Source organism: Leopardus geoffroyi, chromosome D2 (genome assembly GCF_018350155.1).
Source record: "Leopardus geoffroyi isolate Oge1 chromosome D2, O.geoffroyi_Oge1_pat1.0, whole genome shotgun sequence".
Classification (NCBI taxonomy): domain Eukaryota; kingdom Metazoa; phylum Chordata; class Mammalia; order Carnivora; family Felidae; genus Leopardus; species Leopardus geoffroyi.
In genome coordinates this window covers 43,392,708-43,409,927 of record NC_059334.1, presented here as the reverse complement: position 1 = coordinate 43,409,927, position 17,220 = coordinate 43,392,708, and the positions used below count along the sequence as shown (strand labels likewise).

Genomic DNA, 17,220 nt, shown 5'->3' with positions numbered 1-17,220 from the left:
AGGTAAAGAAATGGATTCTTCCCTAGAGCCTCCAAAATGAATACAGCCCTGCTGACACCTTGATTTCATCCCACTGAGACCTGTGTCTGACTTCTAACCTACAGAACTGTAATAAACGAGTGTTGTTTTAAGACACTAGGTTTGTGCTAATTTGTTACAACAGCAAGAGAAAGCAAATATAGTACATTGTCTCTTTAAATTTTGTAATTAGACTTATTTGCTTCTTCTGTTTTAAATCCAACTCTATTCCTATTGCCTGCAAAGTTTATTGTATAAGTATCTGTTCCCTCCTTTCTGCAGTACTTCCAAGTGGGCTGAAAGAGAGAAAGCCCAACACATAAGCACAATAGCAGCTGAAAAGGAAAGAGAGAAGAGTCAGTGTGTGATCTTGTATGGAACTTCCAGTCAATGTAGGTAAACTCTCTCTGCCCTGCCAGCCTTGTCATACGTTGTGGACTTCAGCAAAAAGTCCAAGTCAAGTTCTGCTTGACTTGACTTAAACCTTTTTAAATTTACTTTAGCCTTTACAGGTTTTAGATGAATAATTTTAGCCACATTGGTTATAATGGTGGGTGGCAGATTTCAGTTAACATGTATGTTTGTTGAAAGTTTAGCTGAGCTACTCCATCACATTGCTGCCTCAGCATGCATTTTTTGGCTAAGGTGCCTGAGAGGGTCTTAAATTGACACTAAGACCCTTGCGCAAATGTAAGCCCTAGATGACAGCCCACAGTTACAAGTAAATGTAAGTTCCTTGCTTTCAACACCTTCCCCTGGGGGCCCTCAGGTAAAATCGCTGTGAAGCTTACCAAAACCCTTGCTCTTTATAGTCTGACTGGACAATCCACCTTGGCCTAGGAACCCCAAAGCGCTCCACCCACATACCCTAAAAAGGCATACCTAGATCATCACTCTTTCTGTTTGAATCCTGCCTTTAACCTTCCTGTGTGGCCCCTTGGGAAGGGGATATACTTCTTCCAAGGCCTGTGAGTAGTAAACTTCTCTACCTCTGCTCACTATCCAGCATCCTGGGGGCTCTACTTAACAAATGTTGATTTAACAAAATCATAACAATGTTTAATAAATTGAAATGCCAAAATGCACTGGTGATTTAGTGTAGTATTCTTGTTGGATGATGGAAAAATGAATGTATTTAATGATCCCAAATCCTTCAGTGGTCTGAATTTCCTTCTTTGAGATTCAATTTTCTTTCTTTAAACCAGTCCATTTCCAGTGCATCAGTGAGTGCCAATAATGGCTGAGTATCAGACTTACTGCATATTACATTAAATGGAGTTTATTATGCTGTTTCCTATGCCTAAAATGAATGCTCATCCTCTCTCTTCCTTGGCCAATTGGTTAACTTTGTATTCATTTTTTGAAACAACTCAGATGTCACTTCCTCTTCGAAACCTTCTGAACACACACACACACACACACACACATACACACACAGTTAAACCTCCCTTCTGCATTATTTTGAGACCACATGCATACTAACCATATCATGCATAAAATTACACTATGATAATTTATTTATAGTATATCTGCTAACCATACTAGTCTTTGTATTCATCAAGAACAAAGACAACCTTATCCATATCAGTATCTTCAGCACTTAACAGCATGCCTGGAACATAGTAGAAGCTAAGTAAATAATTACTAAATTAAACTTCCTATTATAATAGTCTATAATAAAATATATAGAGTGAAGAAAAATATTATATTTAAAGGGTTACCAGTTATATTTGATAAATTTAAACTTTTTTTCATACATAAAAGTTATATTAACAGGCCAAAAGCACCTATAATAATAATCAAATGCATGTAGAAGATTCACTAGTTTGGGGAAAAAAATTAACTAAACAAAATTTAGTTTCATCTTATTTTGTCCCCTTATCTATAAAAAACAAAACAAAACAAAACAAAAAAATAACTGAGTTGGATTAGATCCTTCTATGTGTTCAAGTTCTGTATTCTGTACCACAGCATAGTTGAGTGTATCAATATCAGTTTGAGGTTTTCATTTACCTATATTAAGACGGTCTCAACTTTCTGAAAGCTGTCCCTCCACTATGACATCCATGCTAATGTCACATTTTTAGTTCCTTGCACCTTGCTATTATGACACGTGGTACCTTAGAAACTTACTTTGTGAATAGGTTATGTCACAATGTAAAAGGAAAAGTACTGAATAGTATTAAATGGTAACTTTAAGTTTTCTGTTTATCTCAAATTAAATCATAACACACATTTCAACAAGTATATATTAAGCCCTTACTTAGTGCCAGAAACCTAAAAGAGGTGATAAGAGAGATAATGAAATATCACGTATATTTAAAATAAGTAGTAGTAGATTAAAAGCAATCAGGCAAGGTGTCTGGGTGGCTCAGTTGGTTAAGTGTCCAACTCTTTATTTGGGCTCAGGTCATGATCTCACGGTCATGAGATCAAGCCCCACATTGGGCTCTGTGCTCAGCGTGGAGCCTGCGTGGGATTCTCTCTCTCTCCCTATCTGCCCCTCCCCCACATGCACGCATGCGCTCTTTCAAAATAAATAAACAAATAAACATTAAGGGGGGAAAAAAAGGCAACCAGACAGACCAGTATAAGATGACAACACTCCACAAAGGAGTTTAGACTTGACACTACAAGGAATGAGAAAAACAACAAATACCAAATTAAACCAGCAATTTAGGATGATTTTGGCAGAATGAATAGAACCAACAGTATCAGTCATAACTTTTTTTTAACGCAATTTTTTTAGTTTTTTTTTTTTAATGCTTATTTTGGGGGGGGGGGAGGGAGAGAGAGAAAGACAGAGAGTGAGTGGGGGAGGGGAAGAGAGCGAGGGAGACACAGAATCCGAAGCAGGCTCCAGACTCAGCTGTCAGCACAGAGACCGATGCAGGGCTCAACCCATGAACCATCAGATCATGACCTGAGCCAATGTCAGAAGCTTAACTGGCTGAGCCACCCAGGCACTCCTCAGTCATAGCTTCTAATAGTAAGGAGGTGACACCTGACTTCTCTACAGTCAGCAAGTAATGGAATTTTGCCAAGTGTACCCTCTAAACCTGTTTTCAAAATCACCCACACCTCTAATCTTCACTCTGCCACCACTTTAGCCCAAGCCACTAGCATCCTTCAGGAAACAGTAGTAGCTTCCAGCATCTTGCCTTGTTCCTTTCTAATTCAATCTTTATACAGAGCCTTCTTTTTTAATTTTTTGCAACTTTTTTTTTATTATTGAGAGAGAGAGCGTGTGCACACACACACGCAAGCTGGGGAGGGGCAGAGAGAGAGAGGGAGACACAGAATCCGAAGCAGGCTCCAGGCTCTGAGCTGTTAGCCCAGAACCTGACTCCGGGCTCAAACCCATGAACCATGAGTTCATGACCTAAGCTGAAATCGCTCAACCAACTGAGCCACCAAGGCACCCCCATACAGAGCGCTTTTTTAATGTAAATGTAAATTGAGTAATGTCCCTTTCAGGCTTAAAATCCTCCAACAATTCCCTTTCAATTTTTAGGACAAACATCCAAATCCTCTGAACTCTATAAAAGCTCTATACTCACAGCCTCCTCTCCTGCCACTCCACCCTTCTGTGTCACTGCTCAAGCTATACTAGCCTTCTCTTGGTTCCTCAAATATTCCATAATCCCTTCCTGCCTTAAGGACTTCCCATATGCTGTTTACTAAAACACATAACATTCTTGCAACTATTATACCCTTTTTACCCTAGGACAACTTAGCTCAAGTATCATTTCCAAAAAATGCCTTACCTAACACCCACACTAGACCAGGTTTTCCAATAACATACTTTCATACTTAATAATTCTCCTCTGCAGCACTTTCCCCTCTTATTACCTGAAGATAGTTAATGAGCTCACTAAATATTTCAATGACATCTGCCTCAGTAAAACACAAACACCACTAAAACAAAAGCTGTAGCTGCCTTGATCAATGTATCCTCAATATCTTGCACATAACAGTCAGTCAAATATACTGAATGGATTGATAGATGACTGGTGGCCAGAGAAAAAAAATGGTACTACGAATGAGAACAAAAAGAAAAGTGAATGCCTAAAAGAGTTTACACAGACTTACATTTATCTTGAAAAATTAATTTCTGAACCTTTAAAATTATTTGTAGTATTCTAATGCAAGAGTCAGCAAACTTTTTTTAATGACGAAATAGTAAATATTTTAATTTGTGGGCAAATACAGTCTCTGTTGCAACTATTCATTCCTGCCACAGCAGCATGAAAGCAGCCAAAGACTATACATAAAGGGCATGGTTGTGTTCCAATAAAGCTTTATTGACAAAAACACACTGGCAGCCTGCAGGCTACAGCTTGCTGGCCCCTAATACTATATCCCAAAGAAACAGGAGGCAGAAATTAAACAAATGCAAAAAAATAAAACTGTTCTCTTTTCATTTTAAACTCATAAAGAAGCTTTTGTTGAAATGCCATACCAATGTCTCCAAACTCTGAACTCAAAATGGGTTAGCATGTATTAGTTGAAAGCAAACATGGAATACTCCTTTAACGGTCAGAATTAAGTATATCTCCTCTCTTAATCTGGATCATGAGTTTTTACTCAGGCAGCAACTGTCTCTTTACTCATATATATTTCTCAGTAATTAGAGTACAGAAGCACAGAATGGAAATTTAAAATACATGCTGAACAAATTAACGATCCAACCATATATTAGCCTTTCCCCTTTCATTCTTCTAGTCTATGCAGAGACAAGAGGAGAAGCAATTAATCTGAATGTTTTGATTTTCAAAAAAGGCATTCTTCAGTAAGACTGGTATGCTAGGCCAACCTGTGCATGGATGCTCTTTTCATATTACTTGGGTTCTAATTCCCCATGTTCACTGTCCCTCCTTATGTGTGCCTTTGTTACTTTGCTGAGTCTCTGACTCCTCATGCCTCACTCCTCCACCCCCAATTCTACCTGCCAATTTGAAGGAAGATGCTTTCTTGGACATCTTAATCTTAATAATATAGGTGTGGTATAAACATCCCCAAACCTGTACATGTATCTGCTGTATTATCAAAGTGAATGACAAAAAATTCATAAAAATCATGACAAATGCTTCTTTTTAAATTTTTGAGACAGAGAGAGAAAGAAAGAGAGAGAACAAGTGGGGGAGGGGCAGAGAGAGAGGGAGATGAAGAATCCAAAGCAGGCTCCACAGTGTCAGTGCAGAGGCCAACGTAGGGCTTGAACTCCTGAACTCTGAGCTCATGACCTGAGTTGAAGCTGGACGCTTAGCCGACTTGAGTCACCCAGGTGCCCCCCAAAATCCTTCTTTTTGTAGTAAATTTTATGGGATATGTATTATTTTATATGATTAATATGGATGCTTGGGTCTAGAAGTATCCAAAGAGCTAAAAGCTTCATTTTTCAAACAGTGGCTAATTTCAAAGTTTGATGTGAACTAGTCCGATTTTTAGGAAATGTGAATTATATTATCACAATGGTCAGTGAAATTAATTATAATCAATGAGGAAAGTGCAGCGTCTTATGTTGGAAGGACTTATAAGAATGTGAGATCAGTTCAATCCTAAAGATTCAAGAGGCATCTACTGGAAAACTGTTTGAAAGAGGGAAAACATTATTTATTTGGAAAAAACATAGCACATATAATACCATCTTTGTTGTGCATTTATAGCAAGAAGAACTACATAATTATTATTCTTTAAAAGAGTCTCATTAAGGATGTTAGGCATTCTGACTTTTATTGTTGTTTTGTAATCAGATTGACTTTAATGAAAAACACATTTATAAATATATAGGTGTATTAGTTTGTTCTTGTTGTAACAAATTACCACAAAGTTTAATAGCTTAAAACAATACAAACTTACCTATTTACAACAGTCAAGATATGGAAGCAACCCTAGTGTCCATCCATAGATGAATGGATTAAGATATGATATGTATTAGCCATAAAAAAGAATGAAGACTTGCCATTTGCAACAACATGGATGGAACTAGTGGGTACAGTGCTAAGTGAAGTAAGTCAGAGAAAGACAAATACCATATGGTTTCACTCATGTGATATTTAAGAAACAAAATAAATGAATGAACAAAGAAAAAAAGAGACAAATTAAAAAAAACAGACTCTTCAATACAAGAACAAATTGGTGGTTGCCAGAGGAAGGATGGGTAGGGGAACGGGTAAAACAGATAAAGGGAATTAAGAGTACAGTTACCTTGATGAGCACTGAATAATGTATGGAATTGCTGAACCATCATATTGCACACCTGAAACTACTATAACACTATACTAATTATACTTCAAAAAAAATATATATATATATACATACATACGGTCATTCAGTGAACAAAGATAACTTTGAATCAGTAGCTGTGTCGGAGTCCTCAATACCACCCCCAGGTTAGATGATTCATGAGGATTCACAGGACATAGCATATAGTCATATTCACAGCTAAGATGTGTTCTAGAAAAAGGATGCAATACAAAAGAAGCAAACATGGGGCAAAGTTGAAGGAAAAAGTCCTCTCCCAGTGCAGTCACACAGGATGTGCTTAATTTCTCAATGACCAAAAGTTGTGACAACAAATTAAGAGAGTTGTCTAGGGGTGTCTGGGTGGCTCAGTTGGTTAAGCATCCAACTCTTGGTTTTGGCTCAGGTCATGATCTCTTGGTTCATGAGTTTGAGAACTCACGAGAATTCAGCTCTGTGTGGCAGTGTAGAGCTTGCTTGGGATTCTCTCCCTCTCCCCCTCCCCATCTTGTCCCTCCCCTGCTTGTCTTTCTTTCAAAATAAAGAAACTTAAATAAATAAATAAATAAATAAATAAATAAATAAATAAATGTGTTGTCTATTATGAATGTTCCTAAGAAATGAGGTGATTTAAATTGGGAGTTGGTCACATGGGCATCCTCTGCCCATCATGTATACAATTCCAGAATCTCTGAACAAAAGCAAGTGTCCAGTATAAACTACACTATTTGTACAAACACTTCAGGTACAATGAGCCACTTTTATTTAGGGAAAGATTTTTATCACTGTAGGAAACTGTTTGAGGAAACAGCCTGCCTTTCTAAGGATAGGCAGTATTAGGGCTACAATGTTAACCCCCCCAACTTTTTTTTTTAACATTTATTTGAGAGAGAGAGAGGGAGAGGGAGACAGAGAGAGAGAGGGGAATGAGTTGGGGAGGGGCAGAGCAAGGGAAACAGAAGATCCGAAGCAGGCTCCATGCTGTAAGTGCAGAGCCCAAGGTGAGGCTTGAACTCAAGAACGCTGAGATCATGACCTGAGTCAAAACTAAGAGTTGGCTGCTTAACTGACTGAGCCACCCAGGAGCCCCATCAACCTTTTTCTCCACAGTACCCCAAGTATATTATGAAGATGTATTAATAAGGATAAATTATTATGCCTCATACCAACTTCAAATGGAGCAAAGTCTTAAATGTGGAACAATTAAAATAACTAGAAGATAATAAAATAATAAATAGCTAACATGTACTGAGCTCTTGCTATATTCCTGGCACTAAGTATATGTATGACCTTATTTAATGTTTACAGCAACCACATGAGACAGTCAGAGATGATACTCAAAATACTCAACTACCAGTATCACATGGCTACTACACTATTTAGGCATGTCGTTCCTAAAATCAGCCTGAGAGGTAGGTACTATTATTATCTCCATTTTATAAAAAAAGGAGTGAACATAGAGAATCCAAGGATCCACAGCTAATACATGACAGAAATGAGATTTTTAATTTAGCTTGTTCCAGAGCCCTGGCTCTTAATCACTGTGCTATATTGCCTCTCAATATGCAAAATACCCGTATGGTCCTAGGATGGGAAAGAATGTCTTACACAAAGACACACACACACACACACACACACACACACAGAGGCACGGTAAAAACCATAAAGAAAGAACTGCTAAATTCAATTTCATGAAAATTTAAAACTAGAAATAGTAAAAGGCACAAAAAACAAAGTTAAAAGCCACTGGCTGAGACACTGTGATACATTTAACAAGAATTAAAGGCAGACAACATAAAATTTCCTTTATCAATAAGAACAGGGCAAAGGAACACAACAGAAAAATCAGCAAAGTAACTAAGTAATTCACATAAAATGAAACCAAACAGCCAGGAAATTTATGGGAAAAATGATAAATAATAATATAAATGCAAATTACATGACATACACTTCCATACTCACCAGACTGGCTAAAATTTTAGTCAGATAATAGCAAGTGCGGTGAATATGAGGAACAATAGAAATCTTTCTTCATTGATGGGAAGGATAAATTGACAAAACCATTTTAGGAAGATATTTGGCAGCATCTAATAAAGTTGAAGATCCATATATGTTCTGATCCAGTAATGTTATTCTTAAGGTTTATATCCTAAAGAAACCCTAACATATATGATCAGAGACATGAGTAAGAATGTTTGCTGCTGCACTATTTAATTATTATTATCATTATTATTATTATTATTATTATTATTATTATTATTATTATGTAGTGAGGAATAGCTCAAATGTTCAATAGCAAGGGAACAGAGAGAAAAAATTAGTATATTTAAGAGATATTATACAGCATATTATACATATTATATGGCAGTAAAAATGAATTAACTTACACTTATAATACACATGTATCACAAAAACATAAAACTAAGGGGAAAAAAAGTTGCAGACCATCATGTATCACTTACATAAGTTGTAAAAACACATAAAAAACAATATTATTTATTGTTCACAAATACACAAATGTATTAAAGATTTAAAAAAAGGAAAGAAAAAATAAGATGGCCTATATAACATGACTTAGAATTCATTGTTTTTTTTTTAATATTTATTTGAGAAAGCACATGTGCACACAGTGGGGGAGGGGCAGAGAGAAAGGGAGAGAAGAGAGAGAATCCCAAGCAGGCTCTGCACTATCAGTGCAGAACCTGACATGGGGCTTGAACTCACAAACCATGAGATCATGACCTGAGCTGAAATCCAGGCAGATGCTCAGCCAACTGAGCCACCCAGGTGCTTCAGAATTCACTGTTTTAAAGCAAGGCACATTAGAAGAAACTTGCTATTGTATTTACTATTAAGGTGCTATTCAATGCATTATTTACTATATAATAAAGCCTTCTCTTTATAAAAACCAATGCATAGGGGTGCCTGGGTGGCTCAGTCAGTTGGGCGTCCGACTTCGGCTCAGGTCATAATCTCACGATTTGTGAGTTTGAGCCCCACGTTCGGGCTCTGTTGCTGCCAGCTCAGAGTCAGGAGCCTGCTTCAGGCTCTCTCCCCTCTCTCTGCTCCTCCCATGCTCATGCTCTGTCTCTCTCTGTCTCTCAATAATAAATGTTAAAAAAAAATTTTTTTTTAAGAAAAATCAATGTATATAATAATAGTAAAACAAAGGCTGAAAATCAATGCTCTAATTTCCATGTTAAGAATTTTGGGTGAAAAAAAAGAAATAAAATTGGGGTACCTGGGTGGCTCAGTTGGTTAAGTGTCCAACTTTGGCTCAGGTCATGATCTCATGGTGAGTTTGAGCCCCACATCAGACTCTGTGCTGATGGCTCAGAACCTGGAGCCTGTTTTGGATCCTGTGTCTCCCTCTCTCTATGCCCCTCCCCCGCTCATGCTCTGTCTCTGTTGCTCTCAAAAATAAATAAAACATAAAAAAAAATTTTAAAAAAACATGGAAGGAAGGAAAGAAAGATATGACCTAAAAATCAATAAAACAGGAAAAAAAGTAAACAAAAGAGAGAAATCAGGAAAACCCAAATTTTGCTCTTTGAAATGAACAAAAAGAGAGGAAACACCAATTATCAATATCAGGAATGAAAGAGTAGACATCACTATAAGACTGTAAAGATGTTAAAAGATAAGATAATCTTGAGTAACTTTCACCAATAAATGACAACTTAGACAAAATAGACAAATTCTCAAAAAGCAACAGAAGAAGAAATATACATACAAATCCTTTTTTTTTCTTTCCTTTAAGTAGGCTTCGTGCCCAGCCTGGAGCCCAACGCAGGGCTTGAACTCACCACCCTGAGATCAAGACCTGAGCTGAGACCAAGAGTCGGACACTTAACCTACTGAGCCACCCAGATGCCTCAGCAGATAAAATGTTTTAAGTAGATATGCTCATTAAGATTTATATGTACATTTCTGGGACACCTGGGTGGCTCAGTAAGTTAAGCATCAGACTCTTGATCTCAGCTCAGGCCTTGATCTCGGGATGGTGAGTTCAAGCCCTGCACTGGGCTTGGTGCTAGGAATGAAGCCTACTTAAAAAAAAAAAAAAAAAAAAAAAAAACCAAAAACATTATATCTGTCATTAAAAAACCCTCACAAAGAAAACTCCAGGTCCAAAAGGCTTCATTTGGTGAATTGTAGACATTTAAGAAAGAGGTAACATCAATTATACATAAATTCCTTGAAAGGGCAAAAAAACAGGAAAGACTTCTCAACTCATTCATGAAGCTAGCACAACCCAGATACCACATGTGAAAAGAAAACTAAAGAAAAATAAAGCCATCTTGCTCATAAACATAAATGCAAAAAAATATAAATAAACTATTAGAATGTCAAGTCCAACAACATTTAAAATAATAACACATCATAACCAAGTGAATTTATTCCTGGAATGGAAAGAAAATATTTGAATATCAATATTCAAAATCAAGAAATGTGATATTTGAAAATCAAGAAATGTAATCTATTACACCAACAGAAAATATATAACATATAACAGGAAAATATTTTTATCATTTTAATAGATGAAGAGAAAAATTAGCACCTACTCACAAAAAAAATCAGTAAATGAAATAGAAGGGAACTTCCTTAATCTGATTAAAGATATCTATAATCATCCCCCCATACACATATACACCCACACACACAGAAATTTTAATGGTGGACTATTACAACTTTTCTGAAATTCTATCACCATTTCAACTCGACATTATGTTGGAGGTCCTAACAAGTGCAATAAAAGGGAGGATGGGAGATGGAGACTGTGCAAATGGTTATGACTGCATAGTATATGTAGAAATTTCAAAAATATCCATAGGCAAATTATTAAAACTAATAAGTGAATTCACCAAGATCACTGGAAAAACAGCTCAAAATACAAAAATTAAGTATATTTGCACATACAACAAAAACTTAGAAAATAAAATTTTAAAAGTGGTGCCATTTCTAACAATGAAATAAAATACTTTTTAAAAAGCCAATATGTACAGAGTTCCTTGTCTCGACCCAGACTGGAATGAACACTTGTAAGGAACAACCATGATGGTGGTTGGGGAATCGGGGGGAGGGAAGGACATGGGCTTAGATGAGAGGGATGGGGAGACCAAGAAAAATGAGAATATGTTAAAGCTCCTTGTGGATTAAGTTATAAATATTTATTTGAACTATTTTAGGGGAAGAAAGGAGAAAAAGAAACAAAAAGTTTCAGATGGCAGAATGAAGTCCAAGTATATCAATAACTACAAACATAAAAAGACTAAATTCACTGGTTAAAAGAAAAAGAGATATTGCAATTTTTTTAAAAAATTATAACTTATTTGCTATGTATCAAAAAGGTTCATGGTAAAAGGATGAAAAATACATAAATAAAACTGATATAATATACAATATCTGGGGGGGAAAGGCTTTAAGACAAAAAGCATGAGTAATAGAGAAGATCACTAAATTATGACTTTAAGTCCTATTTCACAAAGAAAACAATTCTGAACAAGTACACACCTAAAAAAGTACATTAAAAATATAAAAAGCAAAAAATTGATAGAATTTTAAAACAAAAATGGTAAATCCACTGTCACAACGAGATCTTAACACTGTTTCAACATTTGCCATCAATCCTCCAAACTATCTCAGACTTTTTTCCTCTTAGGTCAGAAGATTTATGAACTTAAAGACGAATGGTCAATTCAAGTGCATTCTGAACTCTTTTAGAGGCTATTTCATCATTAAGTTACAGGAACAGTTAACTGAAAATAGTGAGAATCTCTGAAAAATGTCCGGTACTAAAGTGGATTATTGCTGCCATCTGCTGGAAACAATTTTTATCCCCATTTCGATCATATTCGCTTTAAAAAGTCCTTGTAGGAAAGCACATGCGGCCCCAAACTGTCATCTTTTCTTTTCTTTTAATGTTCATTTATTTATTTTGAGAGAGAGAGAGAGAGAGAGAGACAGCACATGCCAGAGAGTGCGCACATGCGGGGAATGATCAAGGGAGAGAGGAAAGACAGAATCCCAAGCAGGCTCTATGTAGTCAGCACAGAGCTGGACACGGGTCTTGATCCCACAAACTGTGAGATCATGACCTTAGCCCAAACCAAGAGTCAGATGCTTAACTGACTGAGCCACCCAGGTGCCCCTGTAATCTTTTCTAAGTTTCCTTTATCTAGTGAGATAGAGATACTCTCTCTAAATTAAAATGTGTGTCCTCCCTATGTGCAATTTAACAAGCCTCTGATAACAATTTTTGCTTTTCCGAAGTCACAGGTTTACGACAGTGTTGAAAATTACACTGCCTGAAATCCACTTGGAACTTAATATATCCAAAAGACTACCAAGGTTCCCATACAACTACTGTAAAATCATATTTTATATAATGAATAATTACAGTGAATCACTGCCACCACACAAACCACACTTTACTCCTACGGCATATGAGCCACATTACTTGCAATGTCTCTTAAAATACACACATAAAAATATATGGTAGGTCTTCTAGTGCCCCCTCAAATCTGGTTCCCTTGCCTTCCAGGCACACAGGAAAATTATACTTCTGCAGAGTTAGTACCTAAAATTAGTTAGGATCAACAGGTTGTGTGTGAAAGTACCATGTGCCATCTGCAGGCCAAGGCAAGTAATTGCATTTATCAGACCAGCAGCACTCTTCCTCTATACCAGTGAAAAGATGTGGCCTCAAAAGGAGATAGTGAAGCCACCTTCTTTTGGTGATGATGAAGATGAAAGCAGCTTAAAACACTGAAGACAGTTACCCTATAGAGTTTTCCAGACCTACGACAGACTTTAAAATAGTAAAAAAAATAAGCTTTTATTATGTTAAGCCACTGAGTTGGCACTTAAATGTTACCTCAGCATAGCCTAGTCCAGGATTTCTCAACAGTGGCACTACTGACATCTTGGGATGAATAACTTTGCTGTGGGTGTTGTCTTATGCCACTTTAGGACATTAAGCAGCATTCCTGGCATCTACCCACTATTTGTCAGTAGCACCCCTCAATATAACCACCAAAATTAGCTCCAGACCAGACACTGCCTTCCTCCCTGACTTTGAGAACCAGTAGCTTAGCTTAACCTGAATACAGTATATCTACCTATATATGTGTATATATTACAAATATGCATGAGAGTATATTTAACTTAAGTGTCATGTGACACAAATATATGCTTTATTATGTATTAAGGTCAGATGTTTTATAGGCCCTTAACAGATACAAATTTCGTTTTCTTAAACTAGGAGAGCTAATTCATAAACTTAAGAAAATCTAGTCAGTATTACAAGTCTTTACATAGTAAGGTAAAGAAAATCTTTCAAAAGGATATATAAATCCATACATACTATGCTGTTCATTTCCGAGGACTCATAGCTCCCAACTGGATGTACATTTCCAATGGGCTCCAAGCCCTCTTCATCCCACATGTATGTTCCATCAGAGCTATCAGATGGAGAGAGCTCAAATGAAGAACCAGCTCTGTAATCCGTATCTGGTGAAATCAAGTTATTCCCAGAAGTATGTTTTGTACATTCACTCCTGTCTTCAATTGATTTTTTAAAAGAGAAAGAAAAAAAGTTATTAATTCATAAAAATATATTTCTCAGGTTCTAAAAATATAAGCTCTAATAATTCGTTATAACAAAAAAGTTGGCAAAAAGGTATCAGTAACTATAGAATTTTCTAAGTTCTAAAAAACAAAAACATCAGGAGGCAAAATCTTAAATAACTTACTGAAATGTTTCCCAATACACATGAAGAAAATTCATTGAGCCATCTTTCACTTCTCCAACATTTCTAGAATTATAAATAAAGCCTCATTTCTTTTAATATTTCCTAAGATATTTACTTTTACACACTGGCCAGGAAACTCCTTACTAAGTATATATCATTCAAGTTCAGGGTTGCCTCCTTGTGAGGGAAATACTTGTTCTGGCAATCACTTCTAACTAGAAGACCCTCAAATAGGCAAGGGTTTATGCCTATCTTTAGGCATGGCCCAGGCCCTTGACCAGATCACAAGTCTATCCCCAATCCCTTCAGTTTGCTCTTTATTCAGGTTATATGGGCAGAGATACATTTTCTCCAGACTTTCAGTGCCAGTATAACCAAGTACAAGCAGAAATGTTTAACAGGTAATAATCTCACTTATTATTATTATTATATAACAATATAACTATTATAACAATAATATTTTGCTAAACAAGAAATCTAAGTCCTCCTTTAAAAAAATGAAAATTTCCAAGGATAAAAATATATATTACATTGGACATAACCTATATTAAAACATTAGCTCATTTATCCTTTGGTATAGCTTTACTCTAAACAAATAGGATCTATTACTGTAAAGGAAGAGATGGTTTAAAATGGCATGCCACTGTTGAGGGAAGTGGGGAAAAAGAAAAAAACTTTGAAGCAAGAACAGTTGCATGACATGCATGACATGTCGATGCATGACAGTCAATGAAGAAAAAGGTAAGATACATTAGGGGAAGAGTGTTTTTGTTGACATTGTTTTAAATAGTGAAAAATAGGACCAGAAGCAAAAGTCACAAGGAAGATAAATGTTGCCCTGCCCCAATTTTATCTAGATCCATCCCTCCATGAAACTGACAGTACCTTGGAATTATTCAAAAGCTAATCCTAAATTCAGTTATATTATCTAGGAAAAACCAAACAAATTTAAGGATATTAATATTTACCAGAGACACTTATATCTATCCACTCATCAGTTTTACTTTTTTCATTTTCCTTTGGGGAATCAAATATATCCTTCGGTGGTACGTTTTCATGCTTTTCTTCTTTGAGAGAAATTTCCTCTGGAGTGATTCTAGTTCTGTTGGAGTCTTCTATATCTATAAAATCATCACTAAAGTCTTCACTTAAATCATTTTTATCAGAAGACGACAAAGAAGACAAAGAAATATCATCCACATCATCACTCAGGTATCTAATTTTAGTATCATGCTTCATGGTCTGGTCATTTTCTGTTCTGTAACTATCATTTTCAATTAGTTCTTGGTCTTTACTAGTAGCTCTGTCCTTAGCCATAAGTGCAGCACTTTCCTCTACACGTGTATCAGCAGGTGAATTTTTATTACCATCAACTGTGATAGTCCCAGAAAATGGAGGTCGGCTAGATTTCAGTAGAGAGGGATGAACCATCCTATAACCCAACGTGGATGTTACACCTGGGCCATTTGGTAAAGCCAGCTTCTTTCCACCAGCAGCATAAGGCCTATTAAATCCATACCCTAAATGATCATTCCCATTGAGTACTTCAGACTGCCGGGAATTTCTTGTTAGCATACTGGACCTCAGAGGCACTCTAATGGGTAGCTGTTGGTTCTGATAAGGCTTTGTAAGATCTGCAGCTCTATTGAAGGAATGTGATCTGGTTATAGATGAAGGTGGAAGGAATGAGTTTTGAATGGAATGTGAAAAACTTTGTGACCTTACCATTTTTTCACAAGTAAGAGATTTAATATTGTCTAGGGATTGTGCTAAGCCTTCTCCAGAAGTGCTTCTGGTGGCACAGGAGTTTGCTCTAGGCCTTTGTATGCTACCAGATGAACGGTTTCCATACAATCCATTCAACTGCGATTTTGGAGCATTGACTGAAGAATATGAAGTCCTTCCTAATAATGTGCCTTTGGTGAATTTACCCAAACTAGATGGTCCAGACAAAGACTTTTGGTTTAACTCCTCTGTAGATGACACAAACATAGTGGATGGCTTTGCTAACTTTGATGTAAGTAAAGAAATACTTTTCAAGCCTCCCTTTATCCCATTTTTATCAAACATTCCTTGAGTAGGTACATGTTTTTCAGGATCAATCACTTTATCATGTGAAGTTTGAGTACTATTACGCTCTTCAGCACTTTGTGCACTAAGCTGGTATTTAGGTGTCGTTCTCCAATTAAATGAATGGGATGATGGGCAATCAGAGCCATTATTTTTGATGTAACTTTTGACATTGCCACTCTTGGAAGTTCCCAATAAATTAACAGGTGTCCCACTGGGCATTGGCTGTAGTGTACTTCTCACAGATTTTGTTCCATACTTTGGCAACTTGGAACCCAAAAATGACTTGATTTGTGTTTTTTCTTCCATGAGCTATAAGGTGCATTTGTTCTTAAAATTTGACAGAATCTGAGGAGACAAAAAAAGTAGATTAAACATTCCTAAATAAGCACAATTACATGGGGTATTACATATAAGAATATATATTCTTAGACAATTAAATGATCAAAGCACAAAAGCTACTTATGATTCCTGAAAAATTCTTTATAAATATTGAATGCACTAATTAAATTAATAAATTAATGTTAGGAGAAAGCAAAGAACATTTTTATAAACACTTTTATAAACTTGGGCTATGCATAGTGATAGCAAAATCCAGAAATAATAAAATTAGACTACCGATGTTGACTGTGTTTTTAAAAAAAGAAATACTTCTATAGCACACCTTCCAATTTCAATCCAAATTATTTTTTCACTTTGGACAATATTATCGCCTTTAAAAATAAGAAAATGTCAGAATGGATAAAAAAAACACGACCCATCTATTTGCTGTCTACAAGAGACTCGTTTTAGACCTGAGGACACCTTCAGATTGAAAGTGAGGGGATGGAGAACTATCTATCATGCTACTGGAAGTCAAAAGAAAGCTGGGGTAGCCATACTTATATCAGACAAACTAGACTTTAAATTAAAGGCTGTAACAAGAGATGAAGAAGGGCATTATATAATAATTACAGGGTCTATCCATCAGGAAGAGCTAACAATTATAAATGTCTATGCACCGAATACGGGAGCCCCTAAATATATAAAACAATTAATCACAAACATTAATCACATAAGCAACCCTATTGATAAGAATATGGTAATTGCAGGGGACTTTAATACCTCACTTACAACAACGGATAGATCATCT

General features: G+C 36.2%; 1 protein-coding gene across 7 annotated transcripts in view; it reads right to left on the bottom strand.

Moving 5' to 3' along the window:
- The window catches only part of CCSER2 (coiled-coil serine rich protein 2), a 197,321-nt gene that overhangs the window by 124,322 nt on the left and 55,779 nt on the right, over positions 1-17,220 (bottom strand). For 6 of the 7 annotated variants that reach the window (XM_045437892.1, XM_045437888.1, XM_045437890.1 and 3 more), the window contains exons 2-3: positions 14,987-16,436; positions 13,631-13,827 (exon numbers count right to left, since the gene is read on the bottom strand). In XM_045437892.1, the coding sequence (XP_045293848.1) occupies positions 13,631-13,827; positions 14,987-16,397 (1,608 nt within the window). In that variant the 5' untranslated portion in view covers positions 16,398-16,436. Of the gene's footprint in view, positions 1-2,031; positions 2,050-13,630; positions 13,828-14,986; positions 16,437-17,220 lie in introns of those variants that run through there. The other variant, XM_045437896.1, reaches the window with a different exon arrangement.